Source organism: Ornithorhynchus anatinus, chromosome 8 (genome assembly GCF_004115215.2).
Source record: "Ornithorhynchus anatinus isolate Pmale09 chromosome 8, mOrnAna1.pri.v4, whole genome shotgun sequence".
Classification (NCBI taxonomy): Eukaryota; Metazoa; Chordata; class Mammalia; order Monotremata; family Ornithorhynchidae; genus Ornithorhynchus; species Ornithorhynchus anatinus.
In genome coordinates this window covers 70,578,167-70,598,201 of record NC_041735.1, presented here as the reverse complement: position 1 = coordinate 70,598,201, position 20,035 = coordinate 70,578,167, and the positions used below count along the sequence as shown (strand labels likewise).

Here is a 20,035-nt window from a genome sequence, read left to right as displayed (position 1 = left end):
GCTCAGTTCGATGCTCCACACGCGACAGGCAGCTAATAAATGCTATCGCGAGGATGTTGACGCAGCCCCGCTAAAATCCAGGGGGCCCGGAGTGGCTACTTTCCGATGAGCCCTTGGTAAAAATGTGGCATCTGTGGGATTTAGTAGAGCTGCGGGAGCTGGGGAGAGAGAGTTTGGTGGAAACGGTGACCGACTGGGTTATCCAAGCTCGAAGTCAGGGGCAGGGGGCGGATAGAGCGTGCACTGGAACCACCGATTTCACAGGGTTCTTTTTATTTTGACGACCGGAAAGAATTGCTGGGATGAAATAGGATTTTTAAGTCAAGCAAGGTAATGTTTGAGTGATTTACAGAAAATGACCACCTGAAGTGTTGTTGAAAAGTCCCTTGCCGTTGCTGAAGGAATCTTTTGCTTGTGAAATTTTTGCACATTAAGTCCAAACGTTCATCACCCAGAATTGTTTTTGGGCTGTAATAAGGGGCAGCTGTATAACTTCCTGCTAGTTGGTCAATTCCCTTCTGGAGCAAGCCCTAAGCAGTACAGACCTCCTAGTTTAGGGTTTGACTGGTAAGCCAGGGAGTCATGGAGACTTATTTAAGCCATGTGCTTTTATTTCTAGGCCGGCCAACCCATCGATCGATCAGTAGCATTGACTGAGTACCTTCTGCGTGCAGAGCACCTTACTAGGCCCTTGGGAAAGCATAAAACAGTGATAGTTACGATCCCTACCCTCAGTCACCTTGCAGTGTCATAGGGACGATGGATGCGGTCAGACTTTGCAGACAACCGTGAATGAGGAGAGCCCCGTTGTCACAGCTCTTTTTTGTGTTTCTGGGTAGTTGCAGGGATAGTATTTACCGAGGGAGGGCCTACCGAGCGTAGTGCTCCGTACTGATCCCCGCCTGAGTCCGCTCCCGCTGCTCCAGCAGCTCCGAAGGAGGTCTTGTGTGGAGGAGACCCGTCTCGCTGAGCTTCAGCCTCCCCAAAACAGCCTTGTGTCTGGTTCTCGTACATTAATCCGACTCACACTGCCCTTTCTCACCGCTCTGCCCAGCTCCAGGAATTTGAAGCAGCAATCACGCAGAGAGATGGCATCATCTCCCAGTTGACGGCTCACCTTCAGCAGGCGCGGCGGGAGAAGGACGAGAGCATGAGGGAGTTTTTAGAGCTGACCGAGCAGAGCCAGAAACTACAGCTCCAGTTTCAACATGTAGGTTCTCCTCACTCGCCAGCCGCGTGCGGTTTCTTACTCCGGTCGGACAGGCGGGACGAGACGTCCTCCTTCCGATGTCTAACCGGATGTCTGCAGACAACGGAAATCGCTGTCTGCTACCCGAGGGTGTGGGGGTCACATTCGGGAAGGTCCAGGCTTCAGTTCTGACCCCACATCTGACAATGCCAGGTTAGCGCCGTGTCCCAAACGTGAGGGGATTGTGCGTACAGCGGCGTAATAGCTGGCGCTCACCCCTGGGCTCTTAGCGGGTGCCCACTTTTTTATTTTTAATCGTATCTGTTAAGCTGTTACTGTGTGCCAGGCACCGTAGTAAATGCCGGGGAGGATGAAAGATAATCAGGCTGGACACAGTCCCTGTCCCAAATGGGGCTCACAGTTTTAATCCCCATTTTACAGATAAGGCAGTTGAGGCACAGAGAAGTCAACTGTCTTGCCCAAGGCCACACAACAGAGCAGCGGTGGAGCCGGGATTAGAAACCAGGTCCCCCGACTCGCAGGCCCGTTGACTCGCTTCCACTCCTGGGTGGGCTGGGGAGCTTCAGGGGGTCAGTCCCCTTCATTCTCCAGGGTTCCGTCCCAGATCTGCCTTAGGGACGGACGGCGTGTCCGGCTTTTTTCCTTAACCTCCGGAGCTGCGCTGCTCCGTCGGGGTGGACGGACCCCAGGTGTCCTCCCATGAGCAAAGGCAGATCTCCTCCTACCCCGACCCCAGAGCCCGGTCCTTAACCCCGGCCCCGCCGATCCTTAACCCCAGCCTCTTCCCGGTACGCTCCAGTTACAGGCAAGCGAGACGCTGCGAAACAGCACCCACAGTAGCACTGCCGCAGATTTGCTGCAAGCCCGGCAGCAGGCCGCGACGCAGCAGCAGCAGCTGGAGGAGCAAGGCCGCCGGCTGGTGGATTATCAAAAGCAGCAGCAAGAATTCCAGAAGGAAATTGCGATCTTGGAGGAGAAAATCCAAAGTTCTCAAACGGTAGGTCCTCCCGCCGGTCACGTTCCCCGACCGTTGGGTCTGAGAGAGTGGCGGGGCGAGGTGGAACGCACTGGTGGTGCTGAGGGTTGCGCCCCTCAGTAGATGGCTCCGGAAATTCTTGCCAGTCCGTACGCCCCCGGCATCGGCACGGCGATTGCCGAAAGTGGCATTCGGGGAAGAACCCGGGGTGGACGGATAAGGCTATCCCCGATCGCCTTTTGCCGTCCTCACAGGTTTGGATTGATTAGCAGTCCTGCCCGCACCGCTGCGCCCGCCTCCCCGCAGAGCCAATCTTAGGGACGGGGAGCCTGGATCAATCAGCAGCCCTGTCTGTGCTGCTAGGCTTGCCTCCCAGCAGAGCCAGTCTTAGGGATGAGGTGCCCGTGTCGATTATCAGTCCTGCGAGGGGTGAGCTGGAACCTGCCCAGTCTGAGTTTCTACGGCGGCTGGAGGCTGCCCGTTCTTGACCCGTCTGGACCTTCTGAATCCATGTATGTTAGATGGGAATATTTCAGCTCTGGAGAAAGCTAGCATTCAAGCAAGTTATTTTTTGGCGGGGAGTGTGTGGGTTAGGAAATATTTCTTCTTCCCGGCACATGCAGTCATCCATGGAGCTCACCAAATGGTCGACGGTCGAGCTAGTCATTGGCATTGTTGCCAGTATGGCCCGGCCATGCTCGGTTTAGGTGTTAGGCCTCAGCCTCAGTCCCGAGCTTAGAAGCTTCTCTCTGTCTCTCTCTTTTTCTCTGACTCTCTCTGACACTCTCTTTCTCTTAATTCTGTTTCTCTGTCTGTTTTTCTCTTTCTGTTCCTGTCTCTCCCCCTCCTATCCCAGGGCTTTCATTTGGAAATGGGGGGATTCATTGTCTATCAGTTGAGCGTCTGATGTGTGGTGTGCAGAGCACTGTACTAAGTGCTGGGTAGAATATGGTAGAGTTCCTTCCTTCATTCACTCGTATTTATTGAGCGCTTACTATGTGCAGGACAATGTACTAAGCGCTTGGAATGTACAATTCGGCGACAGAGACAATCCCTGCCCGATAACGGGCTCACGGTCTAAATGAGGGAGACAGACAGCACGAGTTAGGAAGCGTGATCCCTCATCTTGGAGCTTACAGTCCTGCCCCAGGGAGAGACAGAAAATAAAGTAAATTGCAGGTGAGGGGAAGCAAGAGAATATAAAACACATAACAAAAATACTCTCTTTTGTGTGTGTGGTGGGCGGGGGCCAGGGGGAGGTTGCCGGTGGGGGAGAGTCGGGGTCGAGTCCCCAAGGATTTGGGTAATGCGAAAGGGCTGAAATGGCAGTGGGGGCACCTTGAGTGGGGAGGTTAGGATGGGCACCGAGCGAACCCAGTTTCCAAAGCAATTCCAGGCCCTGTCCTGAGCGGGGATAAAGGACAGAGCGTTCCTAATCGCACACCAGGACTCTGCCAGCCCGGCTCCTGCGCTCAGAGTCAGGGATTTTCACTCGTGTTTACCAGAGCAGAACTAGGGTAGGTTTGAGCTTAGTTTACTCCGTGGCATCCAGAGGGCGTTCAGTAAGTATCTTCGGGATAGGGAATTATTAAAAAAAAAATCAGCCTCCCCTAAATTCAATTTTCTGTTTTGTTTTTTTGTGGGGGGAGAAAGGGGACCGAACCCTAATTTTGAATCAGCAATTTGGCAGTTCGGAATAGCGTTAAATTGGGGAAGACTCCAAAGACATATCCACCCCTGAATTTGAGGGGCTCCAAGCCGTGGCTGTAGGTCAGCCTTCCGGAAAATCGTTGGCCGGTCAGTTGGAGCCACGGGCATTCGGGACAGACGTTTTCCAGCACGAGATTCCCCAAGCCGGGCAACCTAAGGACAGGCTCGATGGTCGTCTTGCTCCCTAACCCTCCCCCTTCCCACAGGAGCGCCATAAAGAGGCGGAAGAGTCGAGGAGCCGAGAGCTGGAAAGAGAAGCGGCGCTAGAGGTGCTGAAAGCCAGGCTGGCAGAAGGAGAAGAAAGGCATTCCACGGAGCTGAAGGACCACGGGCTGGCCAGGGAGAAGCAGCTGGAGGACCTGCGGGAGCAGATGGCCCGGCGGGACCGAGAGGTCGCGAGTGCCAGGCTGGAGCTGGCACAGGCTCGCCAGAGGGAGCGGCAGAGCTCGGAAGAGGTGAGGCGGCTGATGGGCTCCGTGGAGGAGCTGCAGAAGCGACAGCATGCGGGTGGCTGGGCAGAGCAGGAGGCCCAGCGGAGGCTAGAGCAGCTCCGGGCGGAGCTGGAAGAGACGCACGGGCAGCAGATCGTCCAGATGAAGAAGGAGCTGACCCTGCAGCACCTCGCCCAGACGGAGGCCCTGCGCGCCCGGCACCAGGCCGAGCTGGAGAGAGCCGCCGCGCGGGACCCCGTGCCGCCGATCGACGAGCTGAGGGCACGGCTGCACGAGGCCCTCGCTCAGAGAGACGGACTCTCGCGGGACCTCGTGCGAGAGCGGGAGGTGGCCTCGGCCGAGAAGAGCACCCTGGAGCGGCGGCTGGGGGAGCTGCAGGCCGAGCTGGACCTGGCCCGGGAGCGGGGCCGGCAGGCCGGCGCCGACCTGGAGCGCCGGCTGGCCGAGGCCCTGGGCGCCGCGGAGGACCTGAAGGCCCAGGCCGCGACGGCGGCGGAGGTCACCCGGGAACTGCAGGCCAAGCACGAAGCCGAGGTCACCAACTACCGGATCAAGCTGGAGATGCTGGAGAGGGAAAAGGACGCCGTCCTGGACCGCATGGCGGAGGCGCAGGAGGCCGACCTGGACAGCCTGAGGACCCAGCTTCTGTTCCGCCACGAGGAGGAGCTCTCGCGGCTGAGGGAGGACCTGGAAGGGGAGCACCGGGCCAACGTGGCCCGGCTGAAGGAGAGCCTGGGCCTCCGCCACGAGCAGCAGCTGGAGGGGCTGCGGGCCGAGACGCGCCGGCAGGTGGAAGCCTTGCAGATGGAGAAGGACGGCCTGGTCACCAGGCAGAATCAGCTGCTCCTGGAGCTGTCCGCCCTGAGAGACGTGCAGCAGTCCCCGGGGACGTCCGAGGCGGAGGAGACGGCCCGCCGGCTCCGGGAGCTGCAGAAGGAGGTCGAGGGGCTCCGCCGGGGGGAGAACGAGAAGGGAACCCTGGAGCTGGAGGTCCAGGAGCTTCAGCTGAAGGCGGAGCTGCTGGAGAAGGAGCTGAGGGAGAAAGAAGCCCTCCTCCGAGAAGGCCTCGGCCCGCCCGGGGACGGCGACGGGCGCGAGGAGCCCCCGGGCCTGACCGAGGAGAACCGGCGCCTCACCCAGCAGTGCGCCCGACTGAAGGAGGAGGTGGACAGGCAAAGGGACACGTTCTCGTTTGCCGAGAAGAACTTTGAGGTCAACTACCAGGAGCTGCGGGAGGAATACGCCTGCCTGCTCAAGCTGAAGGCGGATCTGGAAGAGGGCAGGAGCCGGCAGGAGGCCGAACATCGGGAGAAGGTCCGGGCCCTGACCCAAGAGCTCCGCCGCCTGCGAGCCTCTGGGCCGGGGGCCCCCCGGGATGCCGGGGCCCCCGGGGCGGAGACGGCCGAGCCTGGGGAAGTGGTGGAGAAAGACACCACTGAACTGATGGAGAAACTGGAGGTGACGCAGCGGGAGAAGCTGGAGCTGTCGGAGAGACTCTCGGCTCTCTCCGGCCAGCTGGACCAGAAGCACCGGGAAGTGGACCGGCTTCACGGGCGGGTGGACTCCCTCCAGCGGGAGAAAGATCAGCTGCTGGCGATGTGCCGGGAGCTGGAGGCGGTGGCTCAGCGCCAGGGGGCCGACCTCCACGGCGCGCCGGTGGCCCCGGAGCCCAGTGGGGCGGAGGCCGCCTCCCAAGAGTTTCCGCGGCCCCCCGGCCAGGGGGTCCGGGAGAGCCGAGGGTTCGGCGACGGAGCGCAGGCGGCGGAGGCGCGGCCGCCGACGCCAGAAGCCCCTCTCCCTCCCGGCCCGGGAGGCAGGGAGGGGAACCGGCAGACCCGGCTGCCGGAGAAGCGGCCACGCGGGGGCCACTCGGGGCCCCAGATGAGCGGCCGCCGCCGCGGCCGCCGTGGCCACCGCCGGGCCGGCGAGGCGCCCCCCGGGGCCTCCGCCCAGAAGGAGGAGGGTGACCAACTCCGGCGGGAGCTGGGCAGACTGGAAGCTGAACAGGTACGCCGCCCGTCTCGCGGGTGGGCTTCCCCTGGCCCCGGAGCTTCCAGCCTCGGCCTCCTTGAGGAGCCCAAGGGCGGTCTCTGCAGGCCCGGGGGTGGGTGGCATCGTGCTTAGCCGGGGCACCCGGCGGCGTCTCCGGCTGGAGCCGTGGGCCTTATCCAGGCGAAAGGCAGAGCGGGAGGGAGGGAACGAGACCCAGTAATAATAATAATAATAATGTTGGTATTTGTTAAGCGCTTACTATGTGCCGAGCACCGTTCTAAGCGCTGGGGTAGACATAGGGGAATCAGGTTGTCCCACGTGGGGCTCACAGTCTTAATCCCCATTTTACAGATGAGGGAACTGAGGCACAGAGAAGTTAAGTGACTTGCCCACAGTCACACAGCCGACAAGTGACAGAGCTGGGATTCGAACTCATGAGCCCTGACTCCAAAGCCCATGCTCTTTCCACTGAGCCACGCTGCTTCTCAGGAGCCCGTTCAGCCCTGCCCTCCCCGCTGCTCCCATCGGCGCCTCGGGGTCCGGCTTGGTCCCCGGGGACGGGGGTCTCTCCGTGTCCCGGGATGGTGTTTCAGAGTGGACGGCGAATCCCCAGATTTTTCGCTGGTAGCCGGCCGGTTCCAGTAGGATGGAATAGTCTGGGAGGGGGCATGGGGTTCCCTCTACGCTTCGAGAGAGGGGACACTGCCCCCCGGGATCCAGGGGCCTGACGGAGGTCACGGGGGCGGCCTGGCCGGAGGGCCTGCGTGGCTGGCATTCCCGGTTCCAGGGTCTTCCCTGCCGCCTGCCCACTCTGGACCGGACGCACCCCACCTCCTCATCCCGTCCCGTTCTTCGTCCCCCGACACGGAAAGGGGTCGCCGGCGGCGGCAGGAGGGGAAGGTGTCTTCCTCTGGTGGTGGTATCTCTTTCCATCCCCGGGGCGCTCGGGAAGCCGGTCGTTCACAGTGAAGGGGGACTCTTTAGTGCCCTCCTGCGCCTCCACCCGTCGGAGATCGACTGATTGAGGGGAGGCGGTTTTAGACGTCGGCACCTTGGGCGGAGTGGGGCTTGAGAGCCGGGGCCAGAAAGGCGGCCCTCGGGGGCTGCCAAGATGCGGGGCTGCCCTCGTAGTGGGCTGGGGGCCGTTCAGCCCTGCCCTCCCCGCTGCTCCCATCGGCGCCTCGGGGTCCGGCTTGGTCCCCGGGGACGGGGGTCTCTCCGTGTCCCGGGATGGTGTTTCAGAGTGGACGGCGAATCCCCAGATTTTTCGGCTGGTAGCCGGCCGGTTCCAGAAGGACTGCTCGGGATCTTAGCTGCAGCAGGCTCGTGGCTGCAGACGGACCTCCCCCTTCCACCTGCCCGGCCCAGTCCCAGGGGGCCGTGCCAATCCAGACGTGTAGCAAGGGGGAAGCGACTGATTGCCCAACCCTAGGGAAGCCAGCCCACTTGTGTGTCCCTCGGTTCCAGGCGGATTTGAGGCTCCAGATGGAGGCCCAGCGCCTGTGCCTCTCCCTGGTGCACTCCACCCACCTGGCCCATGTCCGTGAGGCCATGGAGAGCGAGAGGGAGCAAGCGCTTTCCGGCCTGAAGGAGGAACTGGCTTCTGCCCATGCCCAAGAGCTCGAAGAGCTACAGGAAGCGCATCGTCTGGAGCTCCGGACTTCCCCGGGGCGTGGGGCAGGTATGTCGTCGGGGCCGCTGCCGAGGGGGGGGGCTGCGGGGTGCTCTACTGCGGTATCCCCCCTCCCCCCGCTCCCTGACCTTCACCACCTCCCTCGGCCCCACCCGCCGAAGGGCCCGGGGTTCATCTCTCGTCTGGGATGGTCGTCGGGGCTCACCGGGTCTTTGCCCACGGAGGGTCCCCACGTGGACGTAGCCCCGGTCGTCTGGGTCGTCCTCTCCTCGCGAGGCGCCCGACGGAGATGCAGAGGCCGGAACGGCCCAGGAATGGGCTGGCCGTGGTCCCGCGGGGTTGGGCCCTGTCGTTGGCTCAGCCCGGGCTCGTGCTCCGCGGCTAAGGCCCACGCCGATGCCCCTCGGCCCCGGCCCGCCCCTCGGCCGCAAGGCGCTGGAGTTAGCTCCCGGGTTTTCACAGTGGGTAGTTGGGTACCCCGGGAGGATTCTGTGCCAGAGACGAGCAGGGGATTGCCCTGTAACGATTCTCCAGGCCGGGCGGTGGAGCGGCCGGATGCGATCCCTCCGTGGACGGGGGATGCGGGGGCGGATTCCCAGTTTCTTATTGGCAAGCTTTGGGAGGCGGTGTCTGAGGAGTGCTCTTCCTTTACCCAGGTGAGTCTCCCCCTTTTCGGACGTCTTCGGCGGTGCCCCTTGCTGGCTCTGAGCCCCTCCCTCGCTAGCCCCACATCCCTTCTCTCCCCTCCAACCGCCCCCAGCTGGCCCCCTCCCCTCTCTTGCTAGCCCCCGTCCTCCCCCCCCCCCCACCGCTGGCCCTGAGCCCCTCCCTCTCTGGCTCTGAACCCCCCTGCTTTTCTTTGATTTGGAATTTGGCCCCTCCTCCCCACCCTTTCGTGTTGGACCCATTGAGAGGTCTCGTATCCCTGCCGCTTCTGCCGCTGTTACATTTAATCCTTCTGTCCGAGCCCCCCAGCTGTGGAGCGGGCCCCGCCTTGGGTTGGGGGGACTCCGCGGTGGTCCGCGTCTCTGATTTGGGCCGTCGCATTCGTTCCGTTCTAATAGTCATTCCTCGATGGCCTCGGAGAACCATCCGCCACCACTCCCCAGCGGGGCTTCCCGGAAGAAGATGGTGGGGAGGCTCCGGACACCCTCACTCCCACGAGGGAAGAACCGGGTTCAGAAGTTCGGGCGCATCGGGCTGAAGGTAACCCGGGGCGAGGGCAAAGCACAGCCCGCTTCCACTGTAGTAAGTTGCCTGCCTCAACCGCGCTGGCACTCTCGCTCCAACCCCGTGGCCCTGGGGCATTTTGGTGAGGGTGGGAATCTGTGCCCCCTCGGGCCAGTGCCCCCCCCCCCCGGGCCGGAGCAGGGAGCCGGCTCTGGAGTCCGGGGGTTTCCCAGGAACTGAGGTGGTCAGCTGGGCGGGACTGCCCACTGGCTTTGTGCTGAGGAGATACCCACCCACCCTGTAGACCTCACCTCCAGTCGCTTTAGCCGCAGTCAGATGCAAGGCCCCGATTCCTCATTTGGCAGTGGCCGAGTAGGCGACTCTAACTGTGACGGTGACGGCGGTTCCCCTGACCACGTTGCCCCACCCTGGGATCGCTTGGCTCTGCGTTGCCCGAGTTGACGGCGAAGTGGCTGTGCCTGGCCCCGGGGGCTTTTGCCCAGAGCTTTGCACCAAGGGCCGTCTTGGAGGAAATAAAGTGTTGCCCCCCGGGACCCCGAGAGTGGTCCCGCTGGTGTCACTCAGCGTCTCTGGTTCCCCGTGACAGATCTGCGAGCGGACCTGCGAGCGCTCGTCAGCAGGATATCCCAAGAGCACAGCCGGCTTCTGGAGCTTCAGGCCCGCTTGGCGAAGGGCGGCAAAGAGGTAGGCAGGCTGCGGAATGGGGACTCACTGGGCGCCGCCAGCTGTCTTCTACTTCTGGGCGCTCTGAATGATATTCCGTGGAAAGGAGACTCGGCCAAGGGAGTGCCGGCCCCGGCTTTATCTGGGGGAGACGGGAGCGTCTCCCTCTGGGCAGGTAGACCGGCCTGATGGCCCCTCTGGAGGTGGGTGGGAGTGTGTCTTTGCGCTCCCTCGATTCTGGGGGGTCGATGATTCCGGAGGCACGAGATGGAGCTTTTTCTTGCTGAGGGGCTTGTGCTGAGGGAACCTAGGGATTTCAGACTGATCCCGTCTTGGGGGGTGAGTCGGGGCAGGCTGTTTTGAGAATGAGCCTTGCTTGAAGGATCTTCACCAAATTCCATTGGTGGGCCAGAACATTAGACTGCAATGTCGGGGCCCATTCTCTGCTTCCAACACCGTTCTCCCCGTTACTCAGAAATCTCCAACATTTGCCCATCCTTCTCCAATTCCAATGGATACTCCTGTCCATTCGCGCTTAGACTCTCCCTACCCCATATGCTTTCTCCTGCATTCTTAATCTCTCTTCTCCCGTTTCATCCCAGCTGACACCCTCCTGTTCCTTCCAATCTCACCATCGCCGTGCCTCATTCTCAGCTGCCCAGATCCCACGGCTGCTCCCTCGCTCATGCTCTTCTCCTTTCTGGCACCTCCCTCCCACCCCCCGCCCTCACCAAACTCCCCCTTCATCCCCACCTGACCACGGCTCTCCCCTCCTTCGTGGTTCTTCTGCCCTTCTGTCAGCCGAGCTCCTCTTGAAAGTCTTCCCCGGCGAGCTTTTCGTTTCCCCCGGACATCCCTCTAGAACGTGAGCTTGTCGTGGGCGGGAAATGTGTTATATTGTACTCTCCGAAGCGCTTAGTACAGTGCTTTTCACACAGCAAGCGCTCAATAAATATTGTTATTATTAATAATGATAATATCTTCTCCCCCAGGACCTTATATCCTCACAACCTACCACTGCACTTTTGTTACTACCGATTTGCATCTTGCAAGTTTTTCAGCACTTGTTTGTCCTCTTTTCTGTCTTCCCATCCTCTTCCTTCTCTTCTCTGCCAATTATATTGTGTCTGTCTGTCTCCTGTTGGATTGTAAGAGGAGGTCCGGGGGCTTGGCTCTACTCACTTGCCGGTGCTCTCCCAAGCACAGTCACCCCCAGTGGGCGCTCAGTACTCGCCGCCGACTGACCGACAGACCGGCCGATTGGCCCTCCGGCTGGTAGAGCGTTCTGCTGTCCCTCGGGGCTGTCACTGCCCGTCTAGCCAGGGAAAAAGAGTGGATTCTCGAACCCCGTGGGTCATGCCCGAACTGGCCTGTCTTTGAGCTCCCGGGTCAGAGTCAGTCACCGTCTCCGTTTTCCCCAATGTCCGGTCCAGGTCGGAGAATGGCCGGCTGGAGGCGCGGAAGCGGGGCGACGGCCAGAGGAGGGCGAGAGCCGTGTCTGCCGGGTGGACGACGCCGGCCCCCCGGCCCCTGCCCAGGCCCCCTTTCTGCCGGGCTGTCCCGGTGAGATCTCTGTGCTCATAACCATTAGGGGCTCCAGGGTAGACAGCGGGAAGGTGGTTGGCAGGTGGGGTGGGAGGCAAGGGAGCAAGACACTCCTGCTGGGGGGTGTCAGGATGGGACCTGTCTGGGCCCTGCCTGGGCGCGCCAGAGTGGGCTAGAAGCTAAACTGTTGTGGACTGAACTGTTGCGGCCTGCCTTGCTTGGGTCATTAACCCCGCCCAGGGAGAATGGCAGCCCTGGAGGAGGCTGCCGGGGCCGCCCTGGAGCCAAGCAGTCTGGCTCCATTTTGGGTGGACGTTGCCGCACGGGCGGCCTTGGCGGTTCCCCCGGCGGGCACACCGGTAGTTCTCCCCTCTCCGCGCAGTTGCCATCGGAGACCTGGCGGCTGGGGCGTCTCTCTGGGAAGAACCGTCCGGGTTAGCTTCGTCACCGGGAGGAGAGCCCGCCGGAGAGACCGGGAGACCCGAGTCCTGTCCTCAGCCACCGTCGGGAGATGCGTCGGCGGAGGGAGAGTCTAATGTCCAGCACCGGTATGTGCTCCCCCGGTCTTTCCTCTGCATCTGTCCTTCCTGGCGGATGCCCCCGTGCCTGGTGAGAGCGGCAGAGGGCCGGCGGCCACGGGCGAGAAACTTCTCCTGGGGGCGTGCAGCAGTGGGGTCCAAAGGGATCGTTGTTTTGGGGGGGGGGTTTATGGTATTTGTTCAGCGCTTACCATGTGTCAAACACTGTTCTAAGTGCTGGGGTAGATCCAAGTTAATTAGGCTGGACCCAGTCCTTGTCCTGCATGGGGCTCACGCTCTAAATAGGAGAGAGAACAGGTACTGACTCCTCATTTTAAATTTTACAGTGGAGGAAACTGAGACACAGATAGGTAAGCAACTTGTCCAAAGTCACACGGCAGACAATCAGCAGAGAGATTAGAACCCAGGTTCTCTGACTCCCAGACTCGGGCTGTTTCCGTTAGGCCACGCTGCCTCTCAGGACTTTGTTTGCGGGGTCAAGGGATTCCCGGAGGGCCTGGGGGCAGTAGAACAGCTTCCTTCACCCCAGGCTGCAGGTCCAACCCCCACCATCTACCCTGAAGTGTGTGTCTCCTGCTCTTTCGCTCCTACGACAGCCACCCCGGTCTCCGGCATCCCCTCTCCTGAGCCCGGAGCGTTCATCGCGCCAAGCCCACCTGCCCTCAGGGAGCAGCCGGTCGTCTGCTAGGGGAGAGAACCCTACCGCTTCCTTGCCCTTGGCTTCTCCCCCTCCCTTAATTGCCCCACCGCAGGTAGCCCCCAAGCGACCCTTCCCCGTATTCAACCTCCTGCTCTCCTGGGCCATCAGGGGCTGAGAGGGCCGGGAGGCAGCCCTCGGCCGCGTCTGCCTTCCTGGGACCGTCCAGCTGCCAAAGTTTCTTCTTCATCAGCCTCGGGATGGGACCGAGCCTGGGATGCGGGGCCGGTGCGACCGGAGCCCAGGAGAGCGCTGCCCCAGAGACAGACCTACTGGCCGCTTTGCTTCGCAGTTGGTCTGCCGGTTGGATCTCTGCTGGCAGCGTGCAAGAACCACGTGGGACGGCCAGTCCCTCTTGGGTCAGGGAAGCGGGGAGCTCAGCAAGCCGAGCTTTGCTCGGCCTCAGAGGTGGCCTCTCTTTGCCTTCAGCCACCGAGCTGAGCGAGCCACGCTGCCCTGTCCTCCGTTCTCTGGGAGAGTCATTCGGTCAGTCAGTCATATTTATCGAGTGCTTACCGTGTGCAAAGCACGGTACTAGGCTCTTGGGAGAGTACAATATAACAGACACGTTCTCTGCCCACATGAACTTACGGTCTAGACGGGGAGACAGACATTAATATAAGGAGAGGCCTGGAGGGATTCCCAGGCTCAGGTTCTGCAGGTATTAGAGAAGCAGCGTGGCTCAGTGGAAAGAGCATGGGCTTTGGAGTCAGGGCTCATGAGTTCGAATCCCAGCTCTGCCACTTGTCGGCTGTGTGACGGTGGGCAAGTCACTTAACTTCTCTGTGCCTCAGTTCCCTCATCTGTAAAATGGGGATCAAGACTGTGAGCCCCACGTGGGACAACCTGATTCCCCTATGTCTACCCCAGCGCTTAGAACAGTGCTCGGCACATAGTAAGCGCTTAACAAATACCAACATTAGGTATTGGGAGGTTGAAGGGGTCCTGCGCAGGTTGGCCTCTACGGTCACTCTCTCACCCCTCGGCGTCCAGTCAGAGAGCCAGCCTAAAGGGAGAGGGTCCGCCGCAGTCCGCTCCGGATCTCCTTCCCGTCTTCGGGGGGGTGGGCTCCGTTGGGATTGGAGATCTCTTCCGACGGGGGGCGGGGGGCCCGCCGCCAGGTTGGCTTGTATCTCGCTTCCATTGCACAGATGTGGAGGTCGCCCTCTTTGTCCTCTGTGGATCACGTGACCTGGCGACCCCAGAAAGGGAGCTGAATTCTTCTCTGTCCCCCTCACTTTGCGGTTTAGATTGCGCCCCGTCTCCCCGCCGGACCCCGGGCGGGGGAACAGTGGTCCTGGGAGGCAGATGCAGAGGCACGCGGACCTTCCGGTGAAGGTGGATGTCGTGAGTTTGATTTTCTCTGCTGTTGGCTGGGACTCCTTCCATAATAATAATCGTATTTTCTAAATGTTGCCTGGGCGCTAAGCACCGTGCCAAGTGCTGGGATAGATACAAGATATTCAGTTCGGACATGGGACGGGCTCACAGCCCAAGGGGAAGCAGTTTGGCCTAATGGAAAAAGCACAGACCTGGGGGTCCCGGCTCCACCATTTGCCTACTTTGTGACCTCGGACAAGTCACTTCACTCCTCTGTGCCTCAGAGCGCTTAACAAATACCACAGTTGTTATTAACTGTAAGCTGGGGATTCGATACCTATTCTCCCTTCTGCTTAGACTCGTGAGCTCCATGCGGGACACGGACTGTGCCCGGTCTGATTAACTTTTATCTATCTCAGGGCTTAGAACAGCGCTTGATGCGTAGTAAGTGCTGACGGTACTCCCGATTTAGTAATTAGGCTTAAGCGCATACTGTGGGCTGAGCCCTGGGGTGGACACAAGCTTATCAGATTGGAGACAACTTCTGTCCAACATGCAGATTACAGTCATTTTATCCCCATTTTACTGATGAGGAAACTGAGACCCAGAGTGGCCGAGGGACTTGTCCGAGGTCACACAGCAGGTCAGGGGCAGAGTTGGGACTGGAGCCCAAATTTCCTGGCTCCCACTGGGTCCCACTGTATCCCCTCCACCTTATTTGTGGGGAGGATGAGTCCCTCAGGTGAATGGAAAAATGGCATGATTCAAATAGGTCTGATGTCACCCGTGCTCGAAGCTGCCGCCGATGAGAAGGGTCACCCTTGGCTATGTGGGAGATGGAAAAGACCAGTGTGTGCTTCCACATGAGGTCCCCCCGCCCACCCCTTCCCTCCTCTCTCGCCCCCCCCATACACACACGCACACGTGCACTTGCAGGCACACTCTCCCTGCTGTGCTGTCAGGTTTGCTGGTTCCAGTGCCTGACACTTTTGCCTCTTTTTCTTGATGGTATTTATTAAGCGCTTACTATGTGCCAGGCAGTGTACTGAGCACTGGAGTAGATAGAAGGTAATCAAGTTGGACACAGTCCATGTCCCACATGAGGCTTACAGTGTTAATCCCCATTTTGCAGATGAGGTAGCTGAAGAACAGAGAAGTTAAATGACTTGTCCAGGGTCACACAGCAGACGTGTGTCGAGCCAGGATTAAAACCCAGGTCCTCCCGACTCCCAGGCCTGTGCTCTGTCCACTAAGCCATGCTGTTTCTCTGTCTCCCCGACTCTCCGTCCTTGGAAAGCTTCTATTCCGAGGGTTGTTCTTCTCTGGACTGGGGAAGCTTCAGCGTGAGCGTCTCAATACGGCATCAAGCGTGTGTTAGCGAGGAACCCGGAAGAAGCAAATGTTCTTCAGTAACGCTGACCTCGCAACCCACCAGGAATAATGCGGGAGCGACGGAAGTACTGGAAGTACTTCCCCAATTTTTGGCTAGTCGGAAAGGCAGAAAGACACTTCTGCTTCCGCTCCTCCGGTGTCCCCTGGAGGTTACCCGCGGGACCCTCAGTCTGGCCATCCTGGGCCAGTCCTCGGGGATGCCTGTTGGGACTGAGGGCTTCTGCTCTTTTTCGGGAAGTTCCCAGCCCGGAGGTGGGAGGAGGCCCGATTGACTGGCGAGGACTAACAGGCAGTTCTTTCTTTCAGGGAAGGGTCGTCCCCGAAGACGAACCAGACGCAGATGTTGTCCGGCAGCTGGAACGGCGCTACCAGGAGAGGCTGGAGGAGGAAGTAGCCAAGGTACTGGCTGAATGTCCCGGAAGGTGGTCTGGCACCCCCGGGGGCCCTGAACGCCCACGCTTGTCACCCGCCGGACCACATGACTGTTGCCCTCCATTCTCTGGTGGTTGGTGTGAGAGGGGTACCTAGCCGGGACCGCTGTAGGAACGGGTGGGATGTCTGGCCTTTAGGTCATCAGGAGCAGTGTCCTGGAGCCCGATGGGTGTCCCTTAGGGGAAGAGGCCAGTGGGGCCCCGTCCCTTGGTCCACGAGGGTCCCTGCGATCTCTTAGCCTCTGCTCCTGGGACAGGGCTTCTGCGTGCTTTATCCAGAAACAGCCCGGGACACGTGGTTTCCCTTCCCGCCCATTCTGAATGGTTTGTTGGTTTTTACCTGAATGAGGAACAAGTTGTCCAAGCAGCCGAGATTCTGCAAGCCTATATCCTGGGGAGAGTAGAGATTAGAGTAGCGCCGGGGCCGACCCTTGTTACCAGCCGCCGAACCTGGGTAAAAGAGGGCCTGGGGCTTCGGAGATATAACGTGGCTTTCCTGGATCTTCATGCCGTTTCGGTCAAACGGCAAGAGTGCTTTAGGGGTAGCCCAGGGCAGAGTCTCCTTGTATTTCAGCGTCTTGGGTTGAGCTCAAGACTCATGGGGAGAGTGTGTGGTCAGCTTTGTGGCCAAGGGAGAGGGCAGCTTTTGACAATCAGTAGTCTTTGAGGTGTAGGCCATTGTACTAAGCCCTTGGAACAGAACAGAAAGGAGACATGATCCCTGCCCTTAAGGAGTTTACAGTCTAACAGATGACCTGCTAGAGTGACTCCTGGGGAAGGTATGGATCCCTGGAAGTGTCTTTGGGAGTCTAGGGGATGATCCGTTTGCCCTGCAGTGCTCCTTGCTCTGGCATCTAGAGGAGGGTCTTGTCTAGTCTGGATCCCCTGCAGTGCTCCTTGCTCTGGTATCTAGAGGAGGGTCTGGTCTAGTCTGGATCCCCTGCAGTGCTCCTCGCTCTGGTATCTAGAGGAGGGTCTGAGTCCTCTGTAGCGGCCCTCACTCTGGCACTTAGAGGAGAGTCCGCGTCCCCTGCTTTGCCCCTTGTTATGGCACCCAGAGGAGGGTCTGGATCGTCGTCGTTCCCTCTCTGTCTCCTGTCTGTCTTTACTTCTTGGAAGTTCTCTGGAAGTTGCCTGCTTTGTTATTTTTCCCTACTAAAGATAGTCAGTGCCTTGGTTTTCCCAAAGTGGCATTTCTTATTGCTTCTTAGCAATCGGGTAGGAGGCCCAGGGTTCTAAGAATGAGTTTGGACTCATCGTCATCTTCATCAGTGGTATTTATTGAGCGCTTACAGTATGCAGAGCACTGTAAGCACTTGGGAGAGTACAGTATAATAGAATTGTTATTCCTATATCTTGCTCACAACGAGCTAAAAGGCTGGAGAGACGGACCTTAATATAAATTATTTGTTATATATAATTTATATGAATGAATGAAGTGCTGAGGGTGGGGAGAATGTCAAACGCTCAAAGGTCACAGGTGCAAGTGCACAGATGACGCAGAAGGGAGAGGGAGCTGGCGAAAAGAGGACTTAATCGGGGAAGGCCTCTTGGAGATACGATTTAAATACGGCGGGGAAGGTTGGGAGAGTAGTGGTCGGGTGTATGTGGAGGAAAAGGGAGTTCCAGGCCAGAGGGAGGAGGTGGGAAAGGGGTAGGTTGTAAGATAGACGAGATGGGGCCCAAACTGGCACTGGAGAAGCGATGTTTGCAGGCTGGGCTGTAGTAGATCAGGAAGGCCAGGTTGGAGGAAGCGAGCTGATTGAGTGCCTTAGAGCCAGCGGTAAAGACTTTCTGTTTGTTGTGAAGGTGGATGGGTAACCCCTGGAGGTTTCTGAGGAGCGGGGAGATGTGGACCGCTCTTTTCGGGGGAGAATTATCCATGCAGCAGAGTGAAGTATGGACTGGAGTGAGGAGAGAAAGGAGGCAGGGAGATCAGCCAGGAGACCGATGCAATAAGCAAGGCGAGGAAGGATAAGTGCTTGGATCAGCGTAGTGGCAATGTGGACGGAGAGGAAAGGACGGGTCTTAGCGATGTTGTGAAGGTAGAAGGTAGATTGAATATGTGAGTTGAATGAGGGAGACGAGTCGAGGACAACACCAGGGTTATGTGCTTGTGAGACAGAGGATAGTGGTGTCGTCCGCAGTTTTGGGAAAGATGGGGAGGACCGGCTTTGGTTGGGAAGATGAGTTCTCTTGTGGACATGTTTAGTTTGAGGTCTCAGTGGGACAACCAGGTAAGATGTCCTGAAGGCAGGAGGAAATGCGAGACTGCAGAGGAGAGAGGCCTTAAGGGACTCCCATCCTCCGAGGGTGGGGCGGAAGGAGGAGCCAGGAAAAGAGCCTGAAGAGAAGCAGTCAGAGATAGAAGCGAGAGGACGGCGTCAGTGAAGTCGAGAAGGGGATGGTCCACAGTATCGAAGGCAGCCGATAGGTCGGAGGGGATTAGGATAGAGCAGAGGCCATCGGATTTGGCGAAAAAGGTATCGGTTACCTTAGAGAGGGCCGATTCCATGGAGCGAAGGCGGCGGAAACCAGATTGGAGGAGTGCGAGGAGAGAATTGGTGGCGAGGAAGGGGAGAGAGCGGGTGTAGTTGGAGAGTAGTGGTAGCAGGGAGATGGGCAATAATTAGACGGAACTGTGGAGTCAAGGGAGGGATTTTTTAGGATAAGGGAGACAGCATGTTTGAAAGCAGTGGGGAAGAAACCATTTGAAAGTGAACAGCTGAAGATGGCTGCAAAGGAGGGAAGAAGGGAGGGGGCAAGTACTTTGGTAGAAAGGTAGAAAGGGATGGTGTCAGAAGTGCAGGTGGAGAGGGCAGAGTTTGAGAGGAGGCAAGAGAGGAGAGGAGGCTACTCTCTCAGAGCATCTCTGATGAGCTGTCGGCAGATCCTCTGGCCTGCCGCAGGTGTTCCGATTTGTCCTCTTCCTCCCCCCTCGCCCCACCCCCAAGCCCGGAGTGCTAACTAGCCGGTCACGTTACCCGTCTGAGTGAGTCGACTGCTGGCAGGGATGTTGTCCACCTCTCTGCTTGGGCCCTGGCCAAACACGTCTCGGCAGTCCAGCATGGTCGTGGGGAAGGAATGATTGGGAGGGTTTTTCAGGGAGAGACAGCAGGAATGAGATGGTGGAGGTTTGAAAGCCCGAAGAGAAAGGGAGAACCTTGAGGCACGTAGAGAATCTCATAACAGCCCTTTTCCTAACTGTGCCAGCAGCCCTGCCATTAATGGGTTTCCGTGGGCTTGTTTTCTTTCCCAAATGATCTTTTACTCAGTGGAGACATAGGACTGTGTTCCCTTGTCAGTCAAATGAGGCAGTGAAGCACAGGCGTGGCCCGGGATCCCCTGTCTGTTTTCAGGCCAGGAAATGGCCTTCGGGGGGCAGGGCCCGTATCGACCTTGGGGCGGCGGCCCCCGAGTTTTGACGTGGGTTGGTGCCCGTTCCTCCGCAGGTGATCGTGTCCATGAGCGTCGCGTTCGCTCAGCAGAGCGAACGGGCCCGGCTGTCGGGGCTGAGGGAAGCCCACGCCCCGGGAAGGCGAACGCACGCACCCTTCCGGCCGGAGCAGAGCCTGGCCAGCGAAATGGAACTCGCCGACGGTGAACCGGCACCGCCACCCTGGGGTGCCCACGTCTCCACCTTTCAAGAGGAATTGAAGGCCCTTAGCCAAGGACTGAGCGAGGACGAGTCCCGGAAGATTCTCGTGCTGGGAAGTGAACGTGGAGATGGGGAACTCGAGCTGGAGGCCCGGGAGCTGGCTTGTGCAGGACGAGTCTTCCCCAGAGACCAAGACTTCGTTTTGAAAGACACGGTAAGGGGACCAGTTTACCCTCTGAGAAGCCCTGGGAACACCCTGGCCAACTCTCCAGTCTTGATCTGGCTTAGATAAGCTCTGTCCCTTTCCTCCTCTCCCTCTTCCTCCTGCCAGTGGTATTGAACATGGTCCCTATTCCTCGTGGGGATCAAAATCTGAAAGGTTAAGATGGGAGAAGGGAATGGAGTCCAGACACAACAGGAGCGAGGAGACTTTCGAACGCCACAGCGATCATTTCTCTGTGATCTAGCGCAGGGTGTCTGTGCCTGATGCTCTTGGCTTCTAGAGTGGCAGCCTGGAGCCGGCAAGAGTTGAGCCGGGTTTTCGAGACTGGCAGGGACGTGTTGGTGCTGGAGGGCAAGCTGAGATTGACACGTTTTGGGTTGTCTGTCCTGCGTGATGGGGCCGGGGCGGTCACTGGGCCGGCGCTGGTCGGGGGCCGGGCGGGGCAGGGTTGGACACGTCTGTC

General features: G+C 59.2%; 1 protein-coding gene across 5 annotated transcripts in view; it reads left to right on the top strand.

The window, feature by feature from the left end:
* The window catches only part of AKAP9 (A-kinase anchoring protein 9), an 89,571-nt gene that overhangs the window by 18,225 nt on the left and 51,311 nt on the right, over nucleotides 1-20,035 (top strand). For 4 of the 5 annotated variants that reach the window (XM_029070046.1, XM_029070047.1, XM_029070045.1 and 1 more), the window contains 12 exons: nucleotides 1,055-1,210; nucleotides 2,010-2,207; nucleotides 4,103-6,355; nucleotides 7,808-8,021; nucleotides 8,508-8,629; nucleotides 9,038-9,179; nucleotides 9,751-9,848; nucleotides 11,261-11,390; nucleotides 11,755-11,920; nucleotides 13,859-13,955; nucleotides 15,627-15,719; nucleotides 19,204-19,563. In XM_029070046.1, the coding sequence (XP_028925879.1) occupies nucleotides 1,055-1,210; nucleotides 2,010-2,207; nucleotides 4,103-6,355; nucleotides 7,808-8,021; nucleotides 8,508-8,629; nucleotides 9,038-9,179; nucleotides 9,751-9,848; nucleotides 11,261-11,390; nucleotides 11,755-11,920; nucleotides 13,859-13,955; nucleotides 15,627-15,719; nucleotides 19,204-19,563 (4,029 nt within the window). The remainder of the gene's footprint in view (nucleotides 1-1,054; nucleotides 1,211-2,009; nucleotides 2,208-4,102; nucleotides 6,356-7,807; nucleotides 8,022-8,507; nucleotides 8,630-9,037; nucleotides 9,180-9,750; nucleotides 9,849-11,260; nucleotides 11,391-11,754; nucleotides 11,921-13,858; nucleotides 13,956-15,626; nucleotides 15,720-19,203; nucleotides 19,564-20,035) is intronic. The other variant, XM_029070044.1, reaches the window with a different exon arrangement.